Below are 25,968 nucleotides of genomic sequence, written 5' to 3' on the forward strand. Positions count from 1 at the left end.
TTGGAGTATATCCGTGGTGCTAAATGACAGGCTTGTTTGGCACTATTTTTTCACCTGTTTTGATTTTATTTTGTCTTACCGTCCAGGCTCTAAAAACAACAAGCCCGATGCCCTATCCCGATGTTTTGAAGTTTGGAACTTCCATCACCCCTCCGGATACCATCCTCCCCACCTCCCGGGTGGTGGGCATGGTGAGGCATGGTGAGGACGTGGCAGCTAAAGTCCGTTCCGTGCTGCGTAACACCACCTCACCCGCCGGGTGCCCAACGGGTCTGCTATTCGTTCCTCGGTCAGTCCAGACATATGTTCTCTGGTGGGGCCACTTGTCCAATGTCGCCTGTCATCCAGGGGCCACTCGTACTCAGGTGCTCATGAGACAGTGATTCTGGTGGCCATTGCTAGCACAGGATGTTTGCAAGTACGTGTCTGCTTGCCCTGTCTGCGATTCTAACAAGACTTCCTGTCAGCCTCTGGCCGGGCTTCTCCAACCGCTGTCAGTCCCTTCAAGACCCTGGTCCCACATTGCCATAGACTTTGTTACCGGTCTTCCCCATCCCATGGCAACACGGTAGTCATGACCATAGCAACCATTTCAAAACCCTGGCTTATTCCGTTAAACGATTACTTGACGTCAGACACACACAAACCTACAAATACACTACTCTCTCAGAGGATTCCTCGCAGATCTACGCTCTACACGTCCACTACGCACACAAGCCTACGAACACACTCTCCATCTCCACACTGCAGTTGTTGCCGCGTACCTTTGCCCCGGCTTATTCCGTTAAATGGTTACTTGACGTCAGACACACACAAATCTACAAACACACTACTCTCTCAAACGATTCCTCGCAGATCTATGCTCTACACTTCCACTACGCACACAAGCCTACGATCACACTCTCCATCTCCACGCTGCAGTTGGTGCCGGGTACCTTTGATGCTTCACCAGCTTAAGCTGTGTTTATGTAAATAAACTGTTCCTTGCCTCCACTCTTAGATCTTTTGTCTCATCATTTATGAAACACTAACCCTGCAATAAGAATGAAACATTCTCGTTAAGCATCACCTACATTTTCTGTATCATGTTGTTTATTAATAATAGTAGACATTGATATGGAACCATATTTCAAAGTCATTAGTCATTAATCTTACAGTTCATACAAAATCTTTGTATAAACACTGGCCCTTAACACTTACTTAATTTACAAATTTAACCATGACTTGCACTGCACATAAATAACTAATACTGGCATTACATTCATGTTGTTTAGCCAGAGGGGAATTGGCCCCCACAGTGAGCCTGGTTTCTCCCAAGGTTATTTTTCTCCATTAACCAACATCTTATGGAGTTTTGTGTTCCTTGCCACAGTTGCCTTCAGCTTGCTCACTGGGGGGTTCTTATTAAATAATTATTTAATTATTTATGTTTATACACAAATTACAATCATATTTAATCAAACTACACTATGACGACTCTAAGACTTTATAGATATTACAGTTTCATTTTCTGTTAAAGCATGATTTTCTGTAAAGCTGCTTTGAAACGATGTGTGTTGTGAAAAGCGATATACAAATAAAAATTACTTTACTTGACTATTTGTGTTTAACCTATGACATCCTTAAACAATCATCTCTGTTAATGCCATTCATATACGATGAAGTCATGTTATCATAATCTTTTGCTGTTGCCAGGTGCAGTGTTTAATTTATTTTGTGATTTCCAGAGCAGCAATCTTCATCCAGTTGTATTTACATAAGGGCTTTGCTGCTTGGTTTTGTTATGGTTATGTTTGACCTATTTCTGACAGTAAGTAATGTTTACTCAGGCTCTTTACTAAGACCCAAACAATCTGCTGTGTTTCGTGTACTGCCAATATAAAGTATCCTTTTATAGTTTTGTGTATTTTAGTTCATGTGCTATTTTCTTTGAGACCATCTATATACAGTATGCTAGTGTACTCCTAAACATTGAGTATCACGAGGCGATAATATGATGTGGTGCGAGCTGTAAGGCGATCATCTGTGTTTTGAGACTTTTTTCGGGTAACTGAATAACGTTTAAAGTGCGAGGAAGAGCAGCCAGTCGAGTTTCTGGAGCCCCCCTAAGGAGTTGGTGCCCCACGCAGACTGCACAGTATACGTATAGGGAGCGGCAGTACTGATGCTATTTTGTACATTAACTTTATAAGGTAGTAAAGGACTCTTGCATTTCACAATATTTTTAGGGATGTCCTGATACCATTTCACTGAGAGCAAGTACAAGTACCAATACTTTCTTTCACATACTTGCTGATACCAATACCTATTTTTTTTTCTGAATTCCATATCAACTGTTTAATCAAATGAAAATAGAACAATTAATATTCAGCTTAATATTGTATTATTATTTTTTTATTAAATTAAGTGCTTTTATACAGAACCTCACAGCACAATCCAAAATAAAACATTGGAGTGATTTTTGTCAAATAAAGTGCTGCATAACTGAGCACCACAGATGTGAGATATTGCTTAAATATAATACAATAACTATTGATGTATTATTAGTAGTAGTACTATTACAGTGAATGTTTCATAACAATAAATTAGTGACATATTTTGTACTTTTTTTCTTTTAAACTGAGATTTTATTCTGGCATAAGCTTTTATTTTGGTGTGAAGCCCTTTCCGTTTCTGTGTGTTTTTGACAATAGCTTCTCACTTTCAGAAAAGCAGGTCGTTACGTGATCCAATTTGATTATTAATGCAAAAGGCTGCTATTTAATTAATTAATATGTAGTCTGTACGTGCCTCATGCTACAAAGTGAATTAGCACTCTGCTTGCTGTCATCTGTTTCAAACATAGAATGGTATGCTCATGATGGTGTTTTCCAAATATAAGCTAAGGAGCTCTAAAAGCAGCCAGCATTACCGGATGCACACATTCACAAATGCTCACATTTGAAGCGTGCCGCACATGCAAACTATGTACAGTTGTGCTCAAAAGTTTGCATACCCTGGCAGAAATTGTGAAATATTGGCATTGATTTTGAAAATAGGACTGATCATGCAAAAAAAAAAAACTGTCTTTTATTTAAGGATAGTGATCATATGAAGCCATTTATTATCCCATAGTTGTTTGGCTCCTTTTTAAATCATAATGGTAACAGAAATCACCCAAATGGCCCTGATTAAAAGTTTACATACCCTTGAATGTTTGGCCTTGTTACAGACACACAAGGTGACACACACACAGTTTTAAATGGCAATTAAAGGTTAATTTCCCACACCTGTGGCTTTTTAAATTGCAATAAGTGTCTGTGTATAAATAGTCAATGAGTTTGTTAGCTCTCACATGGATGCACTGAGCAGTCTAGATACTGGAGAAGGTTTCTGCTCCCCATGGCTCAGTAGCCTGCTCAGTGCATCCACGTGAGAGCTAACAAACTTGCTTATCGATGCTAGCTGATGTCCTTGCGTATATATTCAACTTGTCTCTCGCACAAGCCTCAATTCACACCTGCTTGAAGAGGACCACCATCATACCACTGCCAAAAAAATAATAAAGCAACCTGTCTCAGTGACTTCCGGCCAGTTGCACTGACTCCAATAGTGATGAAAAGCTTGAAGAGAATTGTCATGAGTCACATCCAGACCATCACACCGGACACTCTGGACCCTCTCCAGTTTGCATACAGACCAAAGAGGTCCACAGAGGACACCGTCAGCACAACAATACACACTGCCCTCACACACTTAGAGAGCAAGGATAGCTATGTTTGAATGCTGCTTATTGACTATAGCTCAGCATTCAACATGGTGATACCATCTAAGCTCATCAACAAGCTTTCCACCCTTGGTGTGCAACCCATCCTCTGCAACTGGGTTCTAGATTTTCTAATGGGCAGACACCAGTCTCTTAGAATAGGGAGCCACACATCCAGGACAATAACCATAAACACAGGAACTCCTCAGTGCTGTGTGCTGAGCCCCATGCTCTACACGCTCTTCACCTATGACTGTGTGGCCTCCCAGAACAACCCCAGCATCATCAAATTCGCTGATGACACGACAGTCATTGGACTGATAACTGGGGGTGATGAGTCAGCATACAGGAGGGAAATGGCTGACATAGTGATGTGGTGTCAGGACAACAATCTCTCCCTACATGTGTTCACATCACTGCATGCTTGGTGAAGAAATCTCGACAGCATCTCTACTTCTTGAGAAGGCTGAGGAAATTCGGCCTGTTAAACAGAATCCTCAGCAGCTTCTACAGGTACACAATTGAGAGCTTCCTGGGAAGCTGCACAGCTCAGGATCATAATGCTCTACAGCAGGTGATGAGAGCTGCCAAACCATCACTGGAACAGCCCTACCATCGCTGGAGAGCCTCTACCAGGCCAGGGTCATCAGAAGAGCCCACAACATCATTAAGGACAATAGCCACCACCAACACAGCCTATTAACACTCCTACCATCAAGTAGACGCTTGAGTGCAAAAGCAAGAACAACCAGGATGAGAAACAGTTTCTACCTACAGGTCATCAGGCTTGTGAACGACTCTCATCCACTGCCCCTCCCCCCAGTACTGCAGACACAGTTTTCCCTCTGTTCGTAAGAGGTGTCAAGCTTTACCCCACCCTGCCTACACAAACATATTTATGAATATAACAACATTATGGACCACTACTGAGACTACCTCCACAGGCCTTTGCATATGACCATCTCCATGTTTACAATGCACATATACACTTTCACTTGTACACTGTTTTTAATTTATGTTTCTAATGCTTACACTTATATGTATGTGTATACACCTTTACTTGTGCACTATTTGTAATTTATGTTTTTTTTTTTTTTTTAATGATTGTTGTTGTGGGTTTTTTTCTCTCCTCCTTATGTCCTGTTTAAAGTATGTCTGAGGTTGCTGGGCAGATTCACAGAGTAAGAATTTCATTGTACTGTGTAACACTGTTTCTTGTACATATGACAATAAACCCTTAACTTAACGCCAATGGAGGTCAGTGAGAAAGAGAAGCCGGTAGATACTGTTTCGGATGCAGGCAGTACAGCGAGCAACACACACACTTTGGTTCCGGCTGTAGAGCCCCAGCAGAGGGGCGTTTGGGTGATGTCTCGGCGGCATACTCGCTCAGCAAAGCGACACCACCCTCCCGTTCCTGTTAGGGTTTCCAATCAATTCTCCCCAATCAGTGATACACCCACTGAGAATCATGCTGAAAGAGCCTTGGTTTTAAGAGATTCTATTGTCAGGAACATAGAAATAGAGGCTCCAGACACTATTGTTAAATGCATTTCAGGTACCGGAGTGTCTGACACCAGATCAAATTTACAAGTGCTGTCTAATGCTAAATGTAGATTTTCTAAAATTGTTATTCATGTCAGCACTAACGATGTCTGGCTTCGCCAGACAGAGATCACTAAAGATAATGTTAAAGAGGTGTGTGAACTTGCAAAAATGATGTCAAACACTGTAATATGCTCTGGCCCCCTCCCTGCTCGTCATGGTGACAAGGTTTATAGTAGATTATTGTCAGTGAATGGCTGGATGTCTGAGTGGTGTCCGGAGAATAGTATAGCATTTATAGACAATTGGAAGAGTTTTTGGGGTAGACCTGACCTGTTAAAGAGAGACGGACTCCATCCCTCCAGGGAAGGTGCCGCTCTTCTCTTTAGTAATTTGGCTCATAGTCTTCATAGTGATAGTATTTGACTAACTGGGGCCTAGGTCAGGAAGCAGACATACTGGCTAATCCAAACGTCTGCTAGCTGCCTTGAGACATCACACAGGTCACATAAACAACAACACATAGAGACTGTATCACCTAGAAATCAATTAGAGACTGTGTCTGTTCCCCGAACTACCAAACACAAACCCCTCCTTAAATCATTTAGAAAAAAATTTGATTAAGGTAAAACTTGAAAATAAAAAAATTAAAGAAAAACATCATATGAAGGTAGGGCTACTAAACATTAGATCTCTTTCAACCAAAGCACTAATTATAAATGAAATTATTACAGATCATAGTTTGGATGTGCTCTGTTTGACTGAAACCTGGCTTAAACCAGATGAATATATTAGTTTAAATGAATCTATTCCTCCAGGTTATTGTTATAAAAATGAGCCTCGCCTGACGGGTCAAGGAGGAGGTGTTGCTGCAATTTACAGTGAAGTTTTTGGTGCTGCTCAGAGGACAGGATATAAGTTTAAGTCTTTTGAACTAATAATGCCTAATGTGACACCGTCAGATACATTTAAAAAATCTCTGTTGCCTTTTGCGCTTGCTATAGTACATAGATCACCCAGGCCAAATTCTGATTTCCTTGGTGAATTTGCAAATTTTCTATAAGATCTAGTAGTAACTATGGCTAGAGCTTTAATTGTTGGTGACTTCAACATTCACATAGATAATGAAAATGACACATTGGGATTAGCATTTATCAATATTCTAAACTCTCTTGGAGTCAGATAAAATGTAACAGGACCAATTCATCACCATAACCATATGCTAGATTTAATTCTCATATCCTCAGTAAGTCAAAAACTCTAAAAGGACTTGAAGTAATATCAGAATATATAAATACAGTCTTCTCTAGCACTCTTGATAGTGTCACCCCCCTTCGACTTAAAGAAAATTAAAGAAAAAAGCCTGCACCGTGGTACAATGATCACACTCATGCTCTCAAGAGAGCAGCTCGGAAAATGGAGCACAAGTTGAAGAATACAAAATTAGAGGTATTTCACTGTGTATGAAAGGATAGTGTCTGTAGCAGACAGGCAATAAAAGCTGCCAGGTCAGCATATTTTAGCAAACTCATAAAAAATAACCACAACAATCCTAGGTGTTTATTCAGTACTATGGCTAAATTGGTTAGGAATAAAGCCTCGACTGAACCAGATATTCCATCACAGCACAATAGTAATGACTTCATGAATTTCTTTACTGATAACATTGAAATAATCAGAAATAAAATTGGAATAATGCAATCATCTGTCACAGTACCACAGAGAACAGTATTTCATAATTTTCCTCACAAGCAAATTCAATCCTTCACTGTCATAGGTTATGAAGAGCTAACAAAACTTATCGAAACATCAAATGCCACAATATGTATGTTAGATCCAATACCAACTAAGCTCTTAAAAGAGGTATTCCCTGTAATCTCAGAACCTCTTCTTAATATTATCAGGACATGTCCCAAGAAACTTTAAAATGGCAGTTATCAAACTGCTTATTAAGAAGCCACAGTTTGATCCTAGAAAATTGTCTAATTATAGACTGATTTCAAATCTCCTGTTTATGTCAAAATACTAGAAAATGTAGTGTCCTCCCAACTATGCTCATTTCTACAGAGAAATAGTGTATATGAACAATTTCAGTCAGGATTTAGGCCCCGTCACAGTACAGAGACTGCATTTATCAGTTACAAATGACTTGCTCTTATCATCTGATTGCAGCTGCATTTCTCTTCTAGTGCTTTTAGATCTTAGTACTGCCTTCGACACTATAGATCACGACATTCTCTTGAATAGGCTTGAGAATTATGTTGGCATTTGTGGACTTGCATTAGCATGGTTTAGATCCTATTTAGCAGACCGCTACTACTTTGTCTGTGTAAAATGAAATTGTCAAATCAAATATATACTGTATATATATATATATATATATATATATATATATATATATATATCATGCTAAATTGCTAGTTTGGTACTAGAAAATCACTTGCCATTATGTCAAACACTGCTGAAAGCTATTTGGGTCGTTAAATGAAGCTTAACATTCCCTTTGTGTTTGTTTTTGAGTTGCCACAGTATGCAATAGACTGGCATGTCTTAAGGTCAATATTAGGTCAAAAATGCCAAAAAAAGAAGCAGCTTTCTCTAGAAACTCATCAGTCCGTCATTGTTTTGAGGAATGAAGGCTATACAATGTTGAAATTGACAAAAAAAAAAAAAAAAATGAAGAATTCATACAAAGGTGTACACTACAGTCTTCAAAGACAAAGGACAACTGGCTCTAACAAGGACAGGAAGAGATTTGGAAGGCCAGATGTACAACTAAAAAAGAGGATAGGTACATCAGAGTCTCTAGTTTGAGAAATAGACACCTCATGTCCTCAGCTGACAGCTTCATTGAATTGTACCCACTCAACACCAGTTTCATGTACAACAGTAAAGAGAAGACTCAAGGGTGCAGGCCTTATGGGAAGAATTGCAAAGAAAAAGCCACTTTTGAAACAGAAAAACAAAAAGAAAAGATTAGAGTGGGCAAAGAATCACAGACATTGGACAACAGATAATTGAAAAAGAGTGTTATGGATCTTAACCCCAATGAGCTTTTGTGGGATCAGCTAGAATGTAAGGTGCGTGAGAAATGCCTGACAAGACAGCCACATCTATGGCAAGTGCTACAGGAAGCGTGGGTTGAAATGTCACCTGAGTATCTAGACAAACTGACAGCTAGAATGCAAGGATCTGCAAAGCTGTCATTGCTGCATGTGGAGGATTTTTGGTGAGAACTCTTTGAAGTAGTTTAAGAAGTTCTGAAAAAAAATTCAAAGACAGTTTACACGATATAGACGGAAAACACAACGCAACCCACACAACCTACGGCCACTTTGCATATCATGCCTGCTCTGCTCTCTTTCTCAGTGGGACTCTGGAACTGCCATTCAGCTGTGAACAAAGCTGACTTCATTCCAGCCTTCGCCACACGGTCCATTCTCAGCATCCTTGCACTGACAGAAACATGGAAACGTCCACAGGGTACAGCAACACCTGCTGCTCTCTCCAACAACTTCTCCTTCTCTCACACTCCTCGACACACCGGTAGGGGTGGGGGAACAGGTTTGCTCATTCAAAACAACTTGACATTTTCACCACACTCCTCTCTATGTAACAATACTTCCTTTTAATTCCATGCTATTACTACAATGCAACCTACAAAAATCCATGTTGTTGTCATCTATCGCCCTCCAGGTCAGCTGGCAAACTTTCTCGAGGACTTGGATGTCCTGCTGTCCTCCTTCCTGGAAGATGGTAGGCCACTTGTGGTTCTTGGAGATTTCAACATACACCAAGACAAGCCCCAGGCCACTGAACTTCATGCTCTTCTGGCCTTGTTTGACTTGGAAAGACTAAGCACTACAGCAACACACAGATCAGGCAACCAGCTGTACCTCATTTTTGCACATAACTGTACCAAGTCAAATATTCGTGTTACTCCTTTACATGTCTCAGATCACTACTTTGTTCAATTCAACATGACTCTCCTGTCTATATTATAACAGACTCCGCCTTTGGTTTCCTTTCGCCGTAAACTCCGTTCTCTTTCACCCTCATGCCTTTCCACTCCTGTCTCTGCCTCTCATCCCACACAAAACTTATTTTCCACCCTGGGTGTAAACACTGCTACAGACACACTAAGCTCTACTTTAACAACCTGTCTAGACAGCATCTGTCCTCTCTCCTCTAGGCCAGCACGTATGACACCACCCAGCCCCTGGCTCTCTGACATCCTTTGTGAACATCAGACTGACCTCAGAGCAGCTGAGAGGAGATGGCGGAAATCTAAAGATCCGGCAGATCTGGGTAAGTATCAGTATTTGCTTGCAACTTTTTCAGATAACGTTAAATCTGCAAAAACATCCTATTACCAGAACAAGATCAACAGCACCACATATACTCGCAGCTTGTTTAGAACATTCAACACATTTCTCTTTCCTCCCCCTCCACCACCTGACACATCACTGACAGCAGATGTCTTCGCAAAAATTTTTACTAATAAGGTTACAGTCATCAGAAATACATTCTCATCACCACACCCTGTCGAACACCCGCCTCCTATATGCAGCTCTTCTGTCTCTATGTTCTTTCCTCTGACTGACACTGAGGTGTCTAAACTCCTCCACTCCAACCACCCCACCACCTGTTCCCTTGACCCCATTCCTTCCCACCTTCTCCAGGCCATCTCTCCATCCATCCTACCTGCACTCACACACATAATTAACACATCTCTACTTACAGGCATTTTTCCCCCTACATTTAAGCAGGCTCAAGTAACCCCGCTGCTATAAAAACCTGCACTTAGCACCACACAAGTAGAACACTACAGACCAGTCTCTCACATCCCATTCATGGCAAAAACACTTGAAAGGGCAGTTTTCAATCAGATCTCTACCTATCTCTCACAGAACAAGCTGCTGGATGAAAATCAGTCAGGCTTCAAAAGTGGACACTCCACCGAGACTGTCTGTCACTGAGTCGCAGAGACAGACGAAAGCTGGATCCAGATCATCCATCCTGATTCTACTGGACCTTTCTGCAGCCTTTGACACAGTCAACCATCAGATCCTACTCTCCACCCTCTCTATTCTGGGCATCACAGGAACTGTGCTTGACTGGTTCAATTCCTATCTCTCAGGTAGGTCCTTCAAGGCAGCCTGGAGAGGTGAGGTGTCCAAGTCATATCAGCTACTTACTGGGGTACCTCGGGGCTCAGTGCTTGGGCCACTTCTCTTCTCTATATATGCAACATCACTGGGACCCATCATTCAGGCACATGGTTTTTCTTACCACTGCTATGTCGATGACACACAGCTCTACTTGTCACACGGTGACTGCTCGAATCTCTGCCTGTTTGTCAGACATCTCGGCCTGGATGAAGGAACACCACCTGCAACTTAACCCAGCCAAGACTGAGCTCCTTATCTTTCCAGCCAACCCTGCTGTTGAACACAACATCTCCATGCAGCTGGGTTCAACTACAGTAACGCCTTCCAAAAAGGTCAGAAATCTAGGGGTAACCATCGATAACCAACTAAATTTCACAGACCACATCTCAAAGACAGCACGATCATGTAGATTTATACTCTACAATATCAGGACGTTAAGACCCTTCCTCTCTGAACATGCCACGCAACTTCTTGTTCAGTCACTTGTCATAACTAGACTGGACTACTGTAATGCTCTCATTGCAGGCGTCTCTGCATGTGCAATTAGACCCCTGGAAATGATCCAGAATGCAGCAGCACGGCTGGTCTTTAATGAACCAAAGAGAGCGCATGTTACACCACTCCTTGTCTCTCTTCACTGGCTGCTGGTTGATGCACATATCAAATTCAAGGCTCTGATGCTGGCATACAGAACAGTCACTGGGTCTGCTCCAGCATACCTAAAATAATTTCTGCAGAGCTACGTTCCCACCAGAAGCCTGCAGTCGGCTAAGGAACGGTGCCTTGTTGTACCAACACAAAGAGGCACCAAAACACTTTCGGTTTCATAGTACCGCGTTGGTGGAATGACCTTCCCAACTCCATCTGTGAAGCTGACTCACTTTCTGTCTTCAAAAAAACGGCTAAAACACATCTTTTCCATGAGCACTTAACCAGTCACAAAAAATTTTTAAAAATCTTGTTGTCTTGAATACTACTATTCTGATGCTAGTGAAACTTTGTAATACAGCACTTTTCGTACCACTGTCTCCTTAAGATGATTTGCTCATAATGTATTCCTCTTTTGTAAGTCGCTTTGGATAAAAGCGTCTGCCAAATGAATAAATATAAAATGTAAATGTAAATTGTTATTGTAATTTTTCATGTTATTAATATCCTGACTATACATTGTGATCAGTTGAATGCCACTTTGGTGAATAAAAATACCAATTTCTTTCCATAAGAGCAAAATGTGTACATTATTCCAAACTTTTGGCTGCTAGTGTTTATATATAATTGTAATTGTTTTAAAATATTGCCTTAGTCTTTCTTTACTGTTACTGGATGGCCAGAGACTACAAGAGTGCAAACTGAATGAAATCCCAGATGCAGTTTATTGTGCTACTCCAATCCCAATCAATAATTACCAGAAGAAAAATGTGGTACATAGTATTGGACTTTTAATTATAAAGAAGCCAGAAATACACATGGGTCTCTTATTTCGAAAAGTCTGTACTCCCAGGCTGAGTTCCACTTCACTTTTAACATCCACTGGCTAACTCCCCTAAGCACTTCCCCTCGGGAGAATCCCCACCGCCATTTTTGAAGTCCGTTCCACTTCATTAAGTGAACCAGGGAAGTTTCTGTTGACAGACCCTCAAACCCTCGATTTTGACTGAGGGAGCGAGTCTACTCTGATGTATGCTTCAGGCAGCTCCATATCCCACAATGCAACTCAATAGCAACGTGACAGTAGATTGCACTTCATAAACCTCACCCCCACACAACTCTAATGTATGACGGAAGTGAAGTTAGGTCAGTTAAGCAGTTTAGAAAAGTTATATTGAGATTTAACAGCATAATACTTGTAGCTACCTTAAACTGTTTTTAACACAGTTATAGCCTAAGTGTTCATTGTTATGTTAACATTTTCGTTTGTGTAAATCTTGATTAATCTAGATTTCTAACAATTCATTCTAACAAAAAAATAAATAAATAAATAAACATACAAGATTTCTACATGAGCCTCTGAAATCAATCTCCGAAAACATTGTTTTCTCAGGTGCAAAAATCACTAAATAATTCCACAAATTGACATCATCCTTCAACATGCTCCAAGTTATCAAGGGTTAAAGGTGCAATATGTAATATATTTACTGAACTAAAGCATAAAATTATCATAATATGTTATCAGAGATTTAGGAAACATGCTAAGTTGATATACTGGCTTCTCCGAAAACAATGCTACAGCCAGTATATTCTACTTTGAAATGTTCGTTCCGGACCGGAATTTCTGTTTGTGTTTTGGCCTGTGTGATCCCGCCCACTGCCCATTTCCAAACAGTATTTCGACACCCCGGGTTGCCAGATTTGAAACAAGTTAGCGGGCAAACACAGCGCACTACAGCCATGGAAGCCAGCAATACATCTAGCTAACATTGACAGTGTTATAAAAAATCCACATGAGCTGGTTTATAATTTGCAAACAATAAAAACATTGCAAACGGATACATTAGCTGATCAACTTACAGAGCTTGTCACTTGCCATTGTCAGTTTGCCCGTTCCTGTTGTGTGTCCTCAACCTGGCAACCCGCGTGAGCTTCAAGTCTGGGGAGAAGGGGGCGGGGGAGACAACTCTCTCCAATATTTTGAATTTTGACTGCAGTACCCATTTTAAATGCTTGATGTCAACTTTACATATTGCTCCTTTAAGGGTGTTTCAGTTAAACCCATTGCACATCTTCTGCCAGTAGTTGACACTCGCGCAACTTAAGCAGTGACGTACATCCGAGTCAAGTTTGCGTGGAAAGGGGATAAAAATTTGAAATGGAACGCAGCCCCAGTTGTGAGCTCACTAACGGCTGATTCGCTGAAAAAGTGAATCCGATTCAAACTGCTAACCTGAGCTCCTGAGTTCAAACCCTCCTGAGTTCTTTTCGGGTGATTCATGAAAAAGATCCGGTTCAAAAGAGTAATTTGTTCACGACTCTCTCATGCTGGGTTTGTTGTTGCGGGTGGTGCAGCGAGCTCATCACAACAGAACGGGTGAAAAGCAGCACGAGACACACTGGTTGTGCGCGTTCTAAAAATATATTCAACAACTCAAAAGATGATATCTGACGAAATCGCATACGAACGCACACAACCCGACTGTCACAAGTGGCGACTAGATTTTAAAATATTGTCGCAATCAATTATTTTTGGTCGCATTTGCAACCATTTTATTCACAGCCTGGATCCCTGAAATCAAAGATTGGATGGCCAGAAATTTCCTTCTACTCAATTCCGACAAAACAGAGGTACTAATTATTGGACAAAAAAAAAACTAAAAATAAGCCGCTAAAATATTATTTGGCTCTCCATGGATGTTCTTTTACATCATCTTCTACAGCAAAGAATTTAGGTGTTATATTTGATACCAATCTGTCCTTTGAAAATCAAATGTCTAATATAGAACAGCGTTCTTCCACCTCAGAAATATATGCTAAGTTACGACACATGCTCTCAAGACTAGATTATTGTAATGCACTACTGGGAGGATGCACTGCAAGTTCAATAAATAAACTTCAATTGGTTCAAAATGCAGTAGCCAGAGTGCTGACTAGAACCAAGAAATATGATCATATTAACCCAATTTTATCATCGTTACATTGGCTACCTGTTAAATTTCGTATTCATTTTAAAAAGCTTTGAATGGTCTAGCGCCGCAGTACTTAAGTGACATTCTACCATGCTACATTCCATCACGTTCATTACAATTGCAAAATTCTGGCCTGTTAATAGTTCCTACAATATCAGAATCCACAAAAGGAGGTAGATCATTTTCATATTCGGCTCCTAAACAATGGAATTGACTTTATAGATAATACAGTTTCATTTTCTGTTAATGCATGATATTCTGTAAAGCTGCTTTGAAACGATGTGTGTTGTGAAAAGCACTAAAAATTACTTGACTTATCTTTAACAATGCTATCAAAGTGGATTTCAGGCACAACAGCACCACTATAACTCAAGCTGCCATCTTGAATGTTTTGGTTGAATGGGTCACATGAATGCGTCACATGACAACAAATACCTCATCCTTTTTAGATATATTCGTTTTCGCAGTCCACACTACAACGTGAATACGCCATTTTCAAATTCATCCACTTGGGAGAGCATTTTCAAAAAGCTCAGTTTTTGCTGACAAAAATGCCATCTCAATGTGGACGGAAGGCCAAAACATAGAGAAAAAGATGCGTTTTCAAACGAAAACATATTAGTGCGGACGTGGCTTAAATATCAGCCCTTGCAGTTTATTAATCACACTAGGATATAACGTGATTGTAATTTGTGTGCTGAATGTTTACATAATGACATTTGTATGTTAGATGGTATCTATATTTATTAGTGTATCCTTTGTGTGCTCATTGTTTGGAACACCAACAGGGCTCATGGGGCGAGAGGGGCTCTCATGGCACACATTACAGAATAGCAAAGGTTACAAATAGTATGCTAATGGTTAATGGGATTAATTAAAAGTATTACTTTTCACAATTAGTATCACTTATTTTATTTATTATTATTTATTTACACTCACTATAACAAAATGTTTTAGTTTATATAATCTCTTTCATCGGTTTTGTCATGGCACAGTTTCTTAACACATGAATGGGGTCAGTTGTAATGCTGTTACAACTGACCCCACCCTGTCATGATGAAACTTGATATGCTAGATACACACTTCTTTTTTCTTTTTTTCTTTTTTTTTTTTTTTTTGCAGTAGATTGCAGCTTCTCACCGGAAGTGGTGGACCTCTAGCAAACATTTGGCATCAATGAAATGTTTGCTGCAAAACTAATTTGCATTTGAAAATAATCTGTGGCAAGATTGCTGTGTCTAGATTTTTTTGTAAGAGTATTTCTGTTTAATTTTTATGAAAACAAGACGACATGATTAAAAAAAATTCTGCAGATTTTAAAAATGTAATTTCATACTAAGCTCCCTACCAGTATCCAAACATTTTTACAGGCTAATTTTTCACTTTTATCTTGCTGTGACCCTGTATCCATGGTGATGTGCTGATCCGCTAATCCGCTGAAGAAAAAAATATTTATTTTGTATTCAAGTGACTGAATCTGCTCTTTTGGCTGCTCTTTATTTTTAAATCAGTATTGATATTATAAGCTTATTTAGTAGGTGAAACATCTCTCATGGTCCTCTATTAATGTCCTGACAACATTGAACACAAAAGATGTATTTACACAGCGCTTTGCTGATCCAGTTGGCTGCTCTGTTGGACAGATCTCCAAAACACTGACTCACAAAGTCCTCATACATCACTGTAGCCAGAGCATTGATACTGGCAGCTACTGTGCTGAAAGAGACAAAGAAAACATCACATCCAATCTCCTTTAAGATTTTTATACATTGCTCAGCCATTAAAGTCATTGAAAAAACATTGAAAAATATTATTTTCAAAAAGATTGGGTTAGGGAGATCTCTTTGTAACCAAACCAATCTGGTATAACAGAAACACATTACTATACATAGGTTTTTGCTAAATTATTTTTCGTGGCTCGTTGTACTGTACATATCGAGGCAGTTTTGTGGTGAAATGAACACAAATGACACTAATGACTTTTATTCACTTTCACAAAAATCATGAGTAAAATGGTAGATTATCAGTTCATAAATACGTTCTTTTGACCTGTTCCTCAAACAATGCTTTCATCTTAAACTCTGCAGACCCGCCGTTCGATTGAAAGCACTATATGGCAAGCCGTTTTAACACTTAAAACACTGAAGTCCCTGTATGCATTTGTTAGGCATATGTGGTATCATTCGAAAGCTTAGAATCTGAAAACCCCATCACTTTTGCATTTAGTTACAAAAATAACAAAATAAGGTTTGAAAATAAGGTTTGTCACAAATTGGCCCCACCTAGAGGTTACGCTGTAGAATGTTTTTTAATGAATTTAAAAGTCCTTCACATAGCACTTAAATGGACAAGTCATATATCAAATGAAAGCTCTCATTCTCAGAAATGTGTTGCCATAATACAACAGTTTGAATTATTTTAAAAAATATCACAAAGTGAAATTTTATTTCGGTAAAACATAAAATGCAAATGTCTATTTTCTTTACTGACCACTGATCTGTAAGCCCCAAATAGCCTCAAACTTTATATCAAATCTTACCTTGGGTTGTTAACTTTAAAATGAGTTAAATAAATTACTAAATTAGAAGCCAAGATATTCAACAAAGCAGTGTGGAAGCTCTCAGCATTTCAAACAAAGACTTGTTGTCTATGGGTGAGAGCTAAAATGCATTAGAGCAATACCTGCATTTCAGATCAGTATAATGTGATGGAAGGAGATAGAGGAAAAAATATTTTTTCTAATACTTTCTGCCATCCAGTGGAATAAAATAAGGCTTTTTCCTTGTAAATTGAGGACATAGAACTGAAATGGCATACTTTTAAACTTTAGACAAAGTTTTTTTGATTATGTTTATCATAAAACAGTAAACATATACAATATTATTTATTAATTATTGCAATCATTTCTTAAAATTTAGGGGGTTATCTGTAAAATGAGATCAATTTTTATGATATTAGTCCACTGTTTGTGTGAACAGGGAGTTTTTAAATTTGAGTGTGAAAAATTTCAGGCGGCAGCCCAAAAATCCTGCAGAGCATAAGAGGCATAACTTGCAGGCCCGACACCATGGGCAGGAATCTGGGGGCAGTGCCCCCCCCCCCCCAAATTACACACTGTGCCCCCCTAAATCAAGCATTTTTCAATTACTAAGTTAACCTCGGGAAACCAGTTCCTCTCTTGACTTGAACATGCTAGTACTTGTACATTATAGTGATACTTGAACAAATCATTCTTTTGAGCCGATTCTCAGCAAGTAAAAGCAGAGCCGGTTCACAAAATCATAGTAAATCGAACTTTAGTACCATGTTGATGAAGCAAGACACACAGCTGAAGTACTTGTATTGGCTATGCAGCCTGTCGAACTGTCTGACTCAAAAAGAACCGAATGAGCCGGTCCCACTGACTGTCAAAGTTTGCCGAGGATTACTGAGGACTTGCTATGTGTTGAGACGTTAATGGTAGTAGCCAAATAAAAAATGTATAAACCTACAGATGTTTTTTTTCTGTTACTTTTTAATTATTTATAAAACAATATTTGCAAAAGATCTCGAGAATTAAGTAGGCAATTTTACTCAATGATGTTAGTAATACAAATTATTAATAATATATTAGTTGTGTTTGTATTTTTTAATTAGACAATGAATATGTAGCAAACTGTGATGGACATTTTCAAGAAATCTGAATTTTATTAACTTGTATATCAGCAACAACAAACTAAAACGATGCAAAAAGCAGATACTGCAGTCCTGAGACCAAGTTTGAAATGAACGAGTTGGACTCGTACAGACTAGGTGGCTCTTACGAATTACTAGACCGGTTATTGAACCAAAGAACCCGTTATAAATGAACAAATCAATCCTACAGGCAGAATTGAAAGTCAGCATTTTGGTTATGTCCAACTCAGAAAGAACCGAAGGAGCCGGTCCAACTAACTGTCAAAGTTTGCTGAGGATTACAGAGGAGTGGCTGATAATATGAGCATGCATGTACCGAGGACTTGAATGAGCCTGGGGTGAAATGTAAGTTTCTTTAATAACAAACAAAACGTACTGGAAATATGCTTATGACTAGTTTTATTAAATAGCATTTTTATAAAAGCATACAAAAAAAACTTTTCAGTCGAGAGATGTAAATGAATTTTACTATTGTTTATTATGCATGCAGATTATATTTTTTAAGTTGTTGTAAACTGAATCATGGATTCTGGTGAGTTGATTAAGACTAGTTTATTCACTTTATATGCTTTAGACAAGTAAAACATATCCGCATTTGTGCATCAGTGTCTGTATTGGGTGTTGTAGATGCTTTAGGTTTTTATCCAAGATGTAATCAACATTTTTCAGTCGAAGGCTATTCGACATGCAGGATTACAGAAGCTGTGTCTCAAACGACACACTATGCACTTACAAAATATACTATGCACTCAGCCATGTAGTGTATGAATTTTCAAAGTGCAGTATCATTCCAAATTGAACACTGAATGGATTTTTACTACACGGAAGCGTTTGCCGTTTAACAGTTGACGGAAGTGACGTTTCAAACGCAAGTGATATGTTGCCGCTAGCTTTGGCGCGTTAGTCAACCTCAGTTCAACACTTGTATCTTAAACAACGTACATATTCACACAGCTTGGGGTGATGGTAAAGCATTCAACTTACATTTGTAAGGTGCTGTATCCACTGAAGTTTTGCTAACTTCTACATTCTTTATTATTTACAACTGTTTTGTCAGACCATTTGTGTAGCCAGGTAACTCCACCCCTTCCGCTATGCACAGCAAGCCGTATGTGCTGAGTGCATGAAGTGTCCAACATTCCACACTCTGTTTTGACGGTTGAAAAAGTGCATCATCCGGGTACTTAAAGTGCACTACTTTTTGCTGCATTGTCAGTATTAACACGTGCGCTGCAGTCTCAAAATCTTATTTTGCCAGTGCTGTGATTCTGAGTATTAGCAGCATGAAGATAAGAAAGTGGTTTAAAGAGTCATCATCAACTTCAACCAACATCAACAGAGGGTGAATCAGAGTGGAGAGTGAGTCGGTAAGAGGAGGGAATTGGCCTAACGTGACACAGGCATCGGCATCATTGACAGAGCAGCAGATGGGCATGCTATCGCAAATAACAACAGTGGTGTTGTAACTGGTGTTGTTTTTATTGTTGTTTCATGATTATTGTTGTTTTATTATTGTGTTGTTGGAATTGAGGGGCTTTTGATGTGGTGATGCATATTTACTAAGTGTATATAGACTTGTTACATAAATGCAAATGAGTTGTGGTGTAATTTATTAATTTAACGCAATTGTTATAGGCTGGACTATTTTTTTTGTGTGTGTGGTGTTTTGGTGTAAAGAGATGGTGTTATATAAAATGTGGTCTTTTGATTATAACTTCTGACTGGGTTGTCTTGTATTGTGGACATTGTTTTGTGTGTCTCAGATCATAAAATAGTGTGCTCCCTAAAACGCTGTATGTTCTACTCTATATGTTCTGATGATGGCCTGATGACTTGTAAGATGATACATTTTAAAGTTTGCATTACATAACCCACTATATTTACAAGTTTGTTTGATTGTGAACAAAATACGCAGAAGCTCAACTGATAGAGCGTTGCACTTGTGATGTAAAGGTCCAGGGTACAAATCCTGAAGAGCACGCGAGTCGACACATGAGCCAAAAGTGTCATAGAAACACAACAAAAGGATGTGGTTGCTTTAGCAATTGTGTTTTCCATCTCACATGTGCTTTTATGACACAACCGGTTAGGTCTAGGTTTAAGGTTTAGAATAGAGAGGTCGGTTTTGCTGATTGAAATCTTGAAAGTTTATTAACCATTAAAACCTCATTTGTTTTGGAGAAAATTTTACTCGGTTTTAGGTCCACACAGTGGACATTTCACCTCAGTACTGCCATGATACTTGTTATGAACCATGTCATGTCATTTTGAAAAAAAAAAATTGCCACAGTCATGCTTTTTTAATGAATCCGGCTCAGTCAGACGTTGTAGTTGAGGCTTAAACATTTTTGATAAAAAAGGAAATAAAAATGTAGCTTTTTAGTTTTTTACTTCCTGAAAAGTTTACCAGGTTTAGGCAGGTAATCACATTTTGTATTTGGGCTAATTGTCACATTTTATATGTTATAATTTTATTTTATTCATTAACAGGAGTTGCGTTATTGGGTAATGCCACAAAAGGTCAACATTCTTATTTTCTGAGCAATAATGGTGGAAATGTTTGTTGGCTTTTTTTGTGTGTCAAAATTAGGTATGTACCAATACAGAATTTGTAAAAAAGTAAAAAGTGTGACAACTAGCCCGGTCTCCCCTATATTATCACATATATTATAATGATCTCGAACAAGTAAATTGATTGAAAAAAATTACTCTCTTTACCTCAGAGTTCCACTGAATGCACATGCCACAAATAACCCTGGCAGCCCAGGAAAAGCCCCGAGAACTTCCATCACAAAATATGGCATGAGCTGGGAACAGCAGATTTAAACATAGCAAATACTTAGTCATTTAGTAGACGTATTAACCTAAAGGGATTTACACTTATTACAGGGACCAGTCTTGCTCAAGGGCACAATGGTGATAGCTCAATTCTGTAGGGATTTAAACCAGCAACTTCACCATTACCAGCCCTGTACTTTGGCACCTACGCCATGCCATACCACACCACACCACCAATACTCTAACATCCAACACACTCTCACTGAGAAATCGTACAAATTCATATGAGTTGGCTAAATCGTATGAAATTGTACGAGTTGGGTCATACAAATTCATATGACTTGTACCATAGCCAACCCGGTGACTCTCCGTCATCTCCTTCTAAAATGTGACAGTTACTCACTTCCGTCCTACACTACATACGCATTACACTTCAAATCATCCATATTTTACTCTATGGATAGGTTTAGATATGGGGTTTGGGTTAGGGCATAAAAGTAATAAACATGTACACATCATCTGACACACTCCACTTTCCCTTACTTCTGCATTGCACATCCGGGTATTTGCACGTCTTCAGTTCGTACTAATTCATATGAACAAACTTCATACAATTTAGCCAACTCGTACGAATTTGTACGACTTCTCATGAGATCGGGTCATAAACATCATCATTTTACTCTTATAGATGAAAGTCACAGAAGTTTCTTTCATATAGATCAGACATACGGACAGAGATTGTTACCTGGTCTGGTGCAGAGACTAATCCAGCTGACCAGGGGTCACACCGAGAGTAGAAGGCATACATGATGAGGCCAGACACCACAGCACAGAACAGGATAATCCATAGACCCATGAGATTCATATACAAAGCCCTGAGAGAGAAAAGAGGGGAAAACAGAGATTTAATATTCTGAATTAAAAATTTTATTCGTAATGACCTCAAAAAGGAGTCCATTTAATTCACCCAATATGATACCATAAAAGTAGTCCAAACAACTTGTGCCATATTTTGATGAGCAGGGGGGCATGGCCAGGCCGTAACGGTGGACACCCAGCGCTGAATCAGCCCAGTCAGAGAGGGATAAAGAGGAGCCGGGTACGCCAGTTCGAGAGAGAGGGAGAGACGCATGCAGTAGTGTTCGTGTGTGTGCGCTTTTGTTTTATGCTAGAAAGCAGTTTTATGTTGTGTTTTGTTTATTAAAAGTCTTTTTGATTGTTAACCCGGTTCCTGCTTCCTCCTTTCCCGATGAAAAAGAGGCTTGTCTGCCAAACTGATGCCGAAACCCAGGATTGGAGGAAGACACGCTGTCATGGAGTCCTCGCCACTGCCATCCGCCAAGGGGTGGAGGAGCATGCTGCCATCTGCCAGGGGGCGGAGGAGCCCGCTGCCATCCGCCAGGATGCGGAGGAACCCGCTGCCGTCTGCCAGGGGGCGGAGGAGCTGCTGCTGTCTGCAAGGAGGCGGACCTGGCTGAGGACCATGTGGCAGCGTGATCGGGAACCAGAGTTTTATTTATTTTTCATCTCTCTCTCCCCACTCTCTCTCTCTGGCCCTCTCGCTCTGTCTTTCCCTCTCTCCTCTCCCTCCCCTCGACCTACTCAGATTCCCAGGAGGCGGGGAAGACCGGCCGGTGGGAGGACTGCCAAAAGGGCAACACCTCCCCTCCAGGAAGGGAGGGGGGGAGTAAGTCTGGCCATGGTTTCCCAGCCATCAGTCTGCGTTATTTCAACTTCATTGTTTAAAATTCGTGTTTACAAGTGGAGTTCCTGGTGAACAACTACACTACCCATGGTCCTGCAGAGAACCGCGGCTAAGAAAGCCCACCAAAGAAGCCCGGTAGTGAACACCCACTCCCATGATGCACTGTGAATGACGCAGATTTGTCCGTCTCCCTTCACTCTCAAACTACAAAAAGTATATATTTGTAGATACCGGAATACTTCACATTAAACAAACTATATCATTTTTATACTTATAATCAATAACTTTAAATTAATAGTTTTATATATTCCCATCGTTTCATATTCAATTATTTCATTTGCAACTCTTCATGGGATTGTAGTCCGTGCCCTCGTGAAAGATGGTAAGTACACAGTCTTGTACATTTGTTTTTTTGTATGACTTTCAAATACTCTTTTGTTTAAAAACACATTTTGTAATATTGTAATTCACCTCAGAGCTGGGAGGTTTGGTTCATGGCTTAGAACTCTTTTATAATTTTTTTTATAAAAAGTCTATATAATAACTGAATAGGAAAAATACTTCCAGAAACCAGTCGCTAAAAAAGGGGACAGGCACGGTTGTGCTCTATTGCAAGTCATCTTTCCTACTTCCCATATCACTCTGCGATCTCTACAAGTAAGCTAATAATATAATATCAATGTTCAACTCAAATCAATGTTTCATGTTAATTTATTTTTTTATTTGACAAGTAGTCTTGCAATAAGCGGGATAATGAGTATAGTCAGACGGTCAAGTAAACACCAAGAGAACTGTGACGCAAACCGGTGGTGGAATTCAGCAATTTCTTCACACATAATAATATAATTTCAATGCAAATCAATATTGCTTGTTCATTTATTTACCTATTTGGTAGGTAGCTGTGAAATAAGCAAAATAACGTACAGTCAGCAAGTTATTATCGCAAAATAAACCCTGGCTGGGTGATACAAGACCCCAAAGCTGGAAGTGTTGTGAAATGTCCACAGGGTGGAGCCAAAAGCAAGTTATATTTTTAGTTGTAAATGATGTAACACGGTCAAGGGGAATGCATACTGGGTTTTTTTTATAAACCCTATCCACTAACTAAACCTAAGCCACAAAGAAGTAAAAAATATAATTTTAGAGCAAAAATGTAACATTCAAATTGCGTTCATCGTTGTTTCTGTGTAAACAATTATTTCCTGGTTTCGTTGGGACCAGAGCCTATGTTCCAGTGATTGCTTGTGCAATGTGTAAGTATCAGTTGCACCACAGGGAAAGGTGATCATGGGTGAAATGATGCAAAAATGTCTGATGGGAGATGGGCAGAATGGGGTCGATGTCAGGGTACATGAACATTCGAAAGCAGCCATTAGTGATCATGTTGTAAGAAAAGCTTACTAATGAGATCAGTCGCTATCAGCATCCCTCCTCCATCCCAGCTCCACGTTTCTACAATTTAATAGTATATATTCCAGGGACAAGCCAAATATGCTTTACCTTTATACTGATAATTGTTCTCCCTTACTTTCAAGGATCAGATAAGGAAATGAACGCTGTGGCAAATGCCATTGGATCTCATTTGTCTCATAACTGAAAGTGGCAGAGGGGATGATTTTCAGTCAATAACAACTGAAATTAAATATAATACAGCGCTTGAGTCGTATGAACTAGTTTTATGATACTTTTATTTTATTTTTTATTTGTATTTTTTTTTTTTTTTTTTTAGGTCAGCAGCTCCAATCCCCATTCACTTTAATTCTATGCAAAAGAGCAGCATGAACATGCACACAATAATGTCTTCTCACCAGCGTGCATGATTCTCTGTCTTGCAGGAAATACACCTCTGGATGGTTGACTGGTTTACACCATAGATGCCCAGCCATGTGAATGTGCCACCTACAGTGAGAGTCCAGAATGTGTGTCGTCTGAGAGGGTCCATGTCAAAGCTAGAAACACAGAATTATTATAACTACAAAGTGTCAATATTCTTGGATCACACTGACAATGGAAATCATTAATTACTTTAAAAATGTCATTTCTAATTTAACTTAGAGCTAAAATAAGTGTATGAGTACATAAGTGCTGTAAAATGAGATGGATGTACAGTAAGTACATACTCAAACACTTGTAGTCTGCCTCCAGTGTGTGCTGTGCTCCAGACAGACTCAATCCCACCCGCTCGACTCGAACCCTGGATGAGTACTGTGAGGAAGCCCACCACCATCACTACCATCTGGAAGGCATCTGTCCAGACCACAGCCTTCAGCCCACCCTACACAACACACACACACACACACACGCACACACACACACACACACACACACACGTTCTTCTGTCACTGTAGTCTCAATAGACTTGTATTTAGTGTTCCACAGAAAGAAAGTCATGGGAGTTTGGAAGACATGAGGGTGAGTAAATGGTTGCTATTCTCATGTTTGGTGATCTGTCTCTATAACTTTACACAAGAGTGTCTAGATATGGAAACAGCTCCCCTACTGAAATCTCAATCACACACGTATTGTGTTCAGTATTGGTACATTATTTATGTCAGTTTTAATCAGATTACTTTAACTTCATTGAGAAAGTAGTCACATTATTAATTAGGGTGAATATGGGTAAAGTGGGACAGTTAAGCTTGATCCCCATTGGATCAATATGTGTTTCCTTAAATGGTTAAAAATGACTAAACTAGTTATATGGCTACACATTAATAAAACTAATATCTGGGTAGTAAACAATTAACTTTTTGGGGTTCCAAAGTTAATTATGTTACACTGAGATGTGTGGCAGAGCTCATTTCAAAACTAAGGGTGGGAAAAGCAATGCAGCATCATTCAAAATCAATAGTTTTCAATTACAGGTGCCACAGTAGAAATTCACTATTCACAATCAGCCATGATTAATTTAATCCAAGAGTGAAGGTGTCCAATAACAAGACCGTTACAGAGATTACAGTAAGCGGTTAGTATTCAGCTGGTCATGTGATTCTAAAATGGCAGCCCCCATGAGGCACCCCTCCCCCATGTTCAAAAAAACAGCTTTTATAAAGTTACTGATGTGACTAGAGTCCTCATCTCATGTGAGTGCTCATGATTTTATACATAGAGTATGTTTCAAAATTACAATTAATTTCTTTAGGAGTAAAACTTTTCTAATGGGGAAAAATTACTGAGTGCACCTTTAAGGTTATGAAAAAGTAAAAGCTCAATGTTTGGAAATTCTACATATAATGATTTGTGATGTGAAAGTGTATCAGAAAGTATAGAAAGTAATTCCAAATAATTTGTACATATATTTATAGCATGTATGGTAACACTTTATTTTAGGGATTAGAAATTAAACAGCAATTAATGACTAATAATTGGACTGGTAAAAGACTAGTTACAGATTTGTTTTGTATAATAAGGTATTTATTAGGCCTTTGTTTGTTGATTTCTTACCCTTGTCTAATAGCCTCTTTACATATGTTTTTCCATAACTATTAACTTATTAGGTAAATCAAAAGATACCAATAGCTAAGAAGGTGCGAAATACATCCTTTATAGGTTCTCATTACACTGCGGGAATGTAAAAAAATTATAAGTATTAAATAAATATTGAAGGCAGAGACTTTTGTTGCTTAGTGTAAATAGCAACAAATACATCCTCTTTGCACTAAGGGCAAATAGTGTTAAATGCTATTTTCACCTCTGATTAAATATTACCTTACAGTATAGGGGCGTCAA

The 25,968-nt window shown here is 39.2% G+C and overlaps 1 protein-coding gene across 1 annotated transcript in view; it reads right to left on the reverse strand.

The window, feature by feature from the left end:
- Nucleotides 1-25,968, reverse strand: part of slc5a12 (solute carrier family 5 member 12) — a 50,434-nt gene that overhangs the window by 13,080 nt on the left and 11,386 nt on the right. The window contains exons 5-9 of the mRNA XM_051692047.1: nt 24,360-24,514; nt 24,048-24,188; nt 21,280-21,409; nt 20,475-20,563; nt 15,685-15,797 (exon numbers count right to left, since the gene is read on the reverse strand). Coding sequence (XP_051548007.1) covers nt 15,685-15,797; nt 20,475-20,563; nt 21,280-21,409; nt 24,048-24,188; nt 24,360-24,514 — 628 coding nt within the window. The remainder of the gene's footprint in view (nt 1-15,684; nt 15,798-20,474; nt 20,564-21,279; nt 21,410-24,047; nt 24,189-24,359; nt 24,515-25,968) is intronic.

The sequence above is a fragment of the Myxocyprinus asiaticus genome, chromosome 48 (assembly GCF_019703515.2).
Source record: "Myxocyprinus asiaticus isolate MX2 ecotype Aquarium Trade chromosome 48, UBuf_Myxa_2, whole genome shotgun sequence".
NCBI lineage: Eukaryota > Metazoa > Chordata > Actinopteri > Cypriniformes > Catostomidae > Myxocyprinus > Myxocyprinus asiaticus.